Raw genomic sequence first — 7,381 nt, forward strand, 5'->3', positions numbered from 1 at the left:
TGGCTCTCACATCCAGTCCCAAGGTCTGTTCACAGAGGATTATGTTGAGAATTGCATCTTCCTTGTGTCTCTTGACCCTGGTTAATTTTATTTTGTTTTCATCTTATTTTATTTAGCATCCAGAGAAGGTCAAGCTCAAGATGACCAGGCTCACAATTCTAGCAGGTACCTATCCTCCTTATTTTCACACACACACACACACACACACACACACACACACAAACACACACACACACACACACACGCTTTATTTCTTAAACTCTTACCTTTCTATATTCTTCAGGGTTATGTCTGGTGATGTGCCAGCTGGGTAAGTCCTAACTGTTAACTTGCTTTGATCAACCAGAATATGACTTAATGTTTTCATTTGAATTTCATTACTGAAATCAAAGCTCCAACACAGGATCTGCCAGCCAGATGGTGTGCTACTTCACCAACTGGTCCCAGTACAGACCTGGTGAAGGCAAGTATATGCCACAAGATGTGGACCCCTTCCTTTGCACCACCCTGATCTATGCCTTCTCCATGATCAACCATAAAAATGAGCTGGTTACGTATGAGTGGAATGATGATGTCCTCTACAAGTCCTTCAATGCTCTAAAGACTAAGTAAGTTGCCAGTGTTGAGGTACACTTGTATTGCATAGAGGGTAAAGGTCAAGCTAAGACAAAGTATCCATAGACTTGCAGAAGTGAAGTTCCCTCAAAAGAAGCCTTCGGTGGGTTAATTTTTGCTCAATGAGACTTTTGCTGACTCAAGACTCTTGTTTCCAAAATGCTAAAGCATTAGTTTTAATTAAGCCTCAATTATACATTGTTCATGTAACCTGTTAGAGGCAATAACATGCTTCGCTTAAGTGTGATAGAAATGTAATCTACCCTCTCTGTTGTTTCCAGGAATCCTCATCTGAAGACTCTTTTGGCTGTTGGTGGGTGGAACTTTGGTTCAACACAGTGAGTAACAGTTAAAAAATGTATCAATTACTATATTCATGTACAGACAGGAGTTATGTCCATGCCCTATGAGCTTTACTGTTGAAACATTCTGAAAGCCTACCAAAGTTTTAAGTGTGACAGTTAAAATGTAGTTTTCTGTAAGATAGCTGACACCTAGTCACTTCTAATTCTTAAATATATTTACTGCATGCTTAGAACAGCAATAAATAACTAACAACAGAATATGGATTGGCAGCCATCAAGCTGACACATAAAAATGGAAGAAATGCTACTAAATGCTGTAAAATTGGTTCTGCATCATGCCTCATTTGATAACTGTGGCAATGGACCTTGTCACGGGGCTCTCCCACACACAGCCAGAGACACACGCGTTGCTTTTACGCATCTTTATTAACGTCACCAAACATAAACTGAAATCAAACATAAATCAGACTGGCTTTCCAGCTCAGTCAGGGCGTCTCTCCAGTCTCGGAGTCTCTGAGTTCCTCCTGGGTTCGTCCTGCTCTCCCAGCCCCCTCACCTCCACAATAACAAAGCTCAATGTTCCCTGCAGGTTCTCCATTATGGTCTCCACTCCTGCCAACCGTCAGTCATTCATCCAGTCTTCAATCAAATTTCTGAGGACTCATGGATTTGATGGTCTGGATCTGGATTGGGAGTACCCTGGTGCTCGTGGAAGTCCTCCAGAGGACAAACAGAGGTTCACTTTACTCTGCAGGGTGAGTGTAGATCTCTTTTGCTTCAGTTTTAAGCGGAAACCCACAGCAAAGGTTGCATGGTCACGGTTTGTGTATTTGTCATTTTTGTATGTGAATTTGCAGGAACTTGTTGAAGCCTATGCAGCTGAAGCAAATGCCACTAGCAATCATCAGCTCATGCTGACTGCTGCAGTGTCTGCTGGAAAGGGAACCATCGATGGTGGATATGAGATTGCTGAGATTGCAAAGTGAGTGTCCTTTCTCAAATAACTCTTTCAAGGGAAAAGTGAGGGTTCAGCAAAGGTTTTTGAGAATGTTTTTTTTCATTTTATTAGGGAACTGGACTTCATCAATGTAATGACCTATGACTTCCATGGAACATGGGAGATGTTCACAGGACACAACAGTCCTCTGTACCGTGGCTCCGAGGATTTTGGAGACTTAATCTACTTCAACACAGTGAGTAGAAATTGAGGACTGAAAAAAATAACTCAAAAGAATCCCTTTAAAAAAATGTCACTGCACCTGCCACCAACCTTTGTAGGACTTTGCTATGAAGTACTGGAGAGATAATGGCACCCCAGTGGAGAAGCTGAGGATGGGATTTGCTACTTACGGTCGCACCTTCCGTCTAACATCATCAAGCACTGGAGTTGGAGCCCAAGCCAGTGGCCCTGCTTCAGCTGGTCAATTCACACGTGAAGCTGGATTCTGGTCCTATTATGAGGTGTCATTCATATAGATAGGGGGGAAGTTAACTTTTTATGATGTATGGAATATATTGGTTACACTGGCATTAAATGGTTTTAATCACTCATCATACTGTTTAGATCTGTGGTTTTGTGAAAGACACAACCATTCAGTGGATAGAGGACCAGAAGGTGCCCTATGCTATTAAGAACAATGAGTGGGTTGGATTTGACACCAGGGAGAGCTATGAAATCAAGGTATGTTGTATGTCAATACTATAACTTAAACACATTTACAATGTTTCCAGGGTAGTTACACCAATTTCTATTAAATTTTGCCCCAATAGGTCCGATACCTGCAGGAGCACAAGTTTGGTGGTGCTTTCGTGTGGGCCTTGGATTTGGATGACTTTGCTGGACGATTCTGCGGAGAGGGCAAACACCCTCTGCTGGCTCACCTCCACAAGCTTCTTGATATTGGTGAGTTTATTGTATGTTTCTCCAGATTTTTTCATAAAGTTATGTTTTTTTTTACATTTTTGTAATTTTCCCTCAAGATATTTATATCCTTTTATGATTTAAGTTTCATTTGTACTGAAATCTGGTACTTCAGATGCCTATAATTGCCAACATGAAGGGTCATATTATGAAATACCATAATATGATATTCTGAATGACCCATCCTCTCTACTATGTATTGGAGAAATAAAACAATGCACAGTGCTGTCTGGATTATTCATTACATCAAATGTAACATACATTTCTCCTCCCTTTCTCATCCAGAGCTGCCCCCACTGCCCCCAACCACCACTCCCAAACCTGGTGCTACCACCACTACCCAAACCACCACCACCACCACCACCACCCATGCCCCAGGACCTGGCTTCTGCAATGGCAAACCTGACGGCCTGTATGCCAACATAGATGACAAGAGCAGCTTCTACATGTGTGCTCATGGTATCACCCACATGAGGTACTGTGGAAATGGATCTGTCTTTGATGACACCTGCAAGTGCTGCAACTGGCCCTGAACCACGAATGAAGACCAAATGTATAACTGATGCAAATTCTATTAAACATCTATTAAACAAAATATAAACACCATGTTTAAAGTAATTTACATGAATCACTATCATTGGTGTATAGATCCAATATATTTTCTTGTGAAATATGAAACATTTTAAAAGCATTGAAGTACATTCATTATTTCAGTCTACTCATTTATTTGTTCATTTGAATCTACTAGTTTCTCCCTGCACACAGTTCAGCTGTAACGCTAGGTATATTTCTTCAGCACTGGTGTCAGCACGATACCCTTGTATTTGTGCTTATGTTAAAACAGGTTTAATTTGATTAACTTGACTTTTATATCATATAGTCATTATTATTATTCTTTAGTATCTTTCACAATGAGGATGAAGTGAGACAGGAACAAGAGTAGAGGAATGACATTCAGTAAATAGTTAGGGCAACTGAGTGGTAGTCAAACCAGCATTTCACTGCTCTCAAAAGGTCTTAACCAATGTCGGCGCGTCCATATAGGCGAACTAGGCAACTGCCTAGGACGGAATGTTAAATGCTGAGGAACGTGTCAAACACGCTGCACCTGCAGCTGCGTCTTTCACCGCCTCCCGTCCCCAGCTCTCAAGAGCCAGTGGTCGATTCAATTTAATTTAACTTTATTTCAGGAGCGAGAGAAAATGTGTGTGTCCTCAACATACACATGCACACAAACAGGCCCCCACTCACTTGCTCAGAGCGACACACACAGTGAGATGAGAGGAGCATTAACATGAAGCAGCCGGTAAGTGACTTTGTTGAAGAACAGTGAAAACAAACTGAAAATACTGAGTTTCCACTACGGTCCACAGTTGCTCAATGATAAGAAGGTCGGTTTGTATTGAGCTGGAGTTTCCTGTGTCCTCCACACTCCTGCTGACCTGCTCTCACTTTAACTAATAAACACATTCGGAATATATGCCACTAATAAAAAAACTCATTTTCTAGAGGTCTACCTGATAGTGCTGTAGCTAAATTTAAGGAAATAATTCCAATTACATTTAAACCCATATTATCCGTCGATATAACTAACAAATTCTTTAAAAACCCTAGCTCCACTGAGATGGGCCATCTCGTCGATAGCTCTGTAAAGTCATTACGATTAACATTAGACTCAATAGCGCCTCTAAAAAAGAAACATATAAAACATAGTAAATTAGCTCCGGTATCATTCCAAGACATATGAATTAAAACAAGTGTCAAGAAAACTAGAAAGGAAGTGGCGCTCCAGCAACCGTGTTGAATATCTCCTAGACTGGAAGAATAGTGTTAAAGCATATAAGAAGGCCCTCCACAAAGCAAGAGCTGCCTACTACTCCAAATTAATAGAAGAAAATAAAAAAAGGTTTCTCTTCAGCACTGTAGCTAGGCTGACAGAGAGTCACACCTCCACCGAACCCAGTATTCCTCGATCCCTAAATAGCAATATCTTTATGACCTTCTTTAATGATAAAATTCTAACTATTAGAAATAAAATCAACCATCTCCTGCCCTCAGTTGGCACTAATACCCAATCAAGAATAGAAATCTCAGAAACAGCTGAGAATCTTATCAATTATTTAGACAGCTTCTCTCTGATCAACCTTGATCAGCTGACCAAAATAATCTCATGTCCTAAACCCACAACTTGTATCTTAGATCCCATTCCTACAAAATTACTTAAAGAAATTCTGCCCCTAATTGATTGTACATTACTGAACACAATCAATCTGTCATTATCATCAGGATATGTACCACAGTCCTTTAAACTAGCTGTAATCAAACCCTTCTCAAAAAATCCACCCTGGACCCGGAGGTTTTAGCCAACTACAGACCGATATCCAACCTCCTCTTCCTGTCTAAAATCCTTGAAAAGGTTGTAGCCAATCAGCTGTGTGAGTTTCTCCAGGAAAGTAATGTATATGAAGACTTTCAGTCAGGGTTTAGAGCCAATCACAGCACGGAGACAGCCTTGGCAAACGTCACTAATGACCTTCTAATAGCTTCAGATCAGGGATTTGTGTCTGTCCTCGTTCTGTTAGATCTTAGTGCAGCATTCGACACTGTGGCAGTCGACCATGCCACGGGGCTCTTCCACACACTGGAAGGACTTTGCCAGGATGTGGGGTGTTAATTGTCAGAGATCCACCCAGTTCCACAGCACTATTCAAACAAAAGGAGCAATTTTCTCCTCTATGAGGAGTACGGCTCTGCCTTGTTCTCTATTCCCCAGGTCACACAGGCGGCACCTGGCTGGTGGGAAGCCCTACAACAGTGTCAGCTAATAGAAACTATGCACAGTGATGGCAACTCTGGTCACCTACGGATGCAAGCTGATGGCCCCCTCCAGATTACTGCTGGCACTACAGTTATGGTCCCAGCCACAGGCCGAAAAGGTAATAAATACCACATATAAACACTCCTATTAGAACCAGATAATAACACAAATAACCTTCCTGCAGGCCTTCTGATCTCCACAGCATTGGTAGCTCTCAAAAATGGTTTGGCCTCTGTCCCAGTTTCCAATGTAAGCAGAAGTGGCTTACCTGCAGCCACGAGTTACCCTGGGCTTGTTGCACTCTGTTGATGTAGTTGAAACTGTTAGACTTAATAAACACAATGTTTATTTCCTTTTACCGTTTATTTCTTTTCACTCTTCAACTACAACACATGGACACTGCTATTACATTTCCACCCAGGAACAACTAACACACCCCAGCGCAACCCGCGGTCAGAGCATGGGGTCAAAGGGTGCCCTTCCTTTCCCGTAAAGTATGTAGTAGAGGGGAAATACATGTTAACAGAAACTAATAGGTCAACAATAGTGTTCAGTGAGGAAGTCAATTCCCAGGGCCAAGTAACAGTGAAATGTTCCCAGGCCGCAGCTGGGAAAGCACCTGACTTAGATTTGGAATCTGTAGACCTGTCCAATTTGACACTCCCAGACCAAGCTGCTGCAGAGATAGTGTTAAGGAAATATGGAGATGTATGGCCTTTTGGCCTTTGCAATGCTACAAGCACATTTCAAAGGTTGATGGAAAGGATATTTGGTGATCTGAGTTTCCAGTCCTTGCTTATGTACTTGGATGATGTAATAATCTTCTCAACATATGTTGAACACCATTTGCAGAGGCTGGAGATGGTATGTTACACAGCTTTTCAGAAACTCAAAACCAAACTCACCACAGCACCAATATTGGCTTCAGCGACTTTTTACGAGCCATTTATTTTGGATGTGGATGCTAGTCATAATGGCCTGGGAGCAGTATTGTCACAGGATTGTGAGGGTAAGATCAGCCATATTGCATTTGCCAGCAGACATCTAAGAAAAAGCGAAAGAAATATGCAAAATTACAGTTCCATGAAATTGGAATTTTTGGCCCTTATGTGGGCTGTTACAGAAAAATTTCGTGAATATTTGCTGGGCCAAACATGTACTGTGCATACAGATAACAATCCCCTCAGTCACCTACAAACAGCCAAATTGGGAACAGTGGAACAGAGGTGGGCCTCAGAGCTTGCAAATTTTGATCTAGACATTAGATATAAACCAGGCCGTGCAAATGGAAATGCAGATGCTTTGTCAAGGCAGAACGTGACCACAGAGCAGGTGGTGGCCCTTGCACCCACAACACTTTTGCCAGAAGATCTTAGGTGTGCTTTGCAGAAAGAACATGCACCACTAACCTTCCAAAACTGTGTTTCCCAGATGGGGATGGTGTCTCCCTGGGCGGCAGAGGCCAATCTCTCTGTGTTGCAGGCAGAAGACCCTGTAATCAGGGAGTTCCGCAGTTTTTGGGACAGACAAAGACCACCAAATATGGAGGAGAGAACAACTGCATCCCCTATGGTTTTGAAGTTGGTGAGACAATGGGATAGGAATATCTATATGCGGATATGGAATTTTTTTTATTTCTACAATTCTTAACAGTTCGTGTTAGGTTTAGGTGTTCGTTTTAGTATCCTAGGGTAAATCAGATTTACGTGAGTGTTCTAGCTA

General features: G+C 41.9%; 1 protein-coding gene across 1 annotated transcript; it reads left to right on the plus strand.

The window, feature by feature from the left end:
* On the plus strand, positions 1-3,436 carry LOC117762259 (acidic mammalian chitinase-like). The gene is made up of 12 exons (XM_034586839.1): positions 1-23; positions 117-165; positions 284-310; positions 404-608; positions 897-953; positions 1,510-1,675; positions 1,778-1,902; positions 1,990-2,113; positions 2,199-2,381; positions 2,485-2,601; positions 2,691-2,823; positions 3,127-3,436. Exons 2-12 carry the CDS (start codon positions 141-143, stop codon positions 3,372-3,374), a joined length of 1,410 nt encoding a protein of 469 aa, XP_034442730.1. The 5' UTR covers positions 1-23; positions 117-140; the 3' UTR covers positions 3,375-3,436.
* The last annotated feature ends 3,945 nt before the right edge of the window (positions 3,437-7,381 follow it).

Source organism: Hippoglossus hippoglossus, chromosome 5 (assembly GCF_009819705.1).
Source record: "Hippoglossus hippoglossus isolate fHipHip1 chromosome 5, fHipHip1.pri, whole genome shotgun sequence".
In the NCBI taxonomy this organism is placed as follows: Eukaryota; Metazoa; Chordata; class Actinopteri; order Pleuronectiformes; family Pleuronectidae; genus Hippoglossus; species Hippoglossus hippoglossus.

Excerpts from the sequence above, each read along its gene's own strand:
- LOC117762259 (XM_034586839.1), top strand. The coding sequence starts at position 141 with ATGACCAGGCTCACAATTCTAGCAG. Across the intron at positions 1,903-1,989 it reads GAGATTGCTGAGATTGCAAA|GGAACTGGACTTCATCAATG; the intron begins GTGAGTGTCCTT and ends TCATTTTATTAG. Across the intron at positions 2,824-3,126 it reads CCACAAGCTTCTTGATATTG|AGCTGCCCCCACTGCCCCCA; the intron begins GTGAGTTTATTG and ends TTTCTCATCCAG.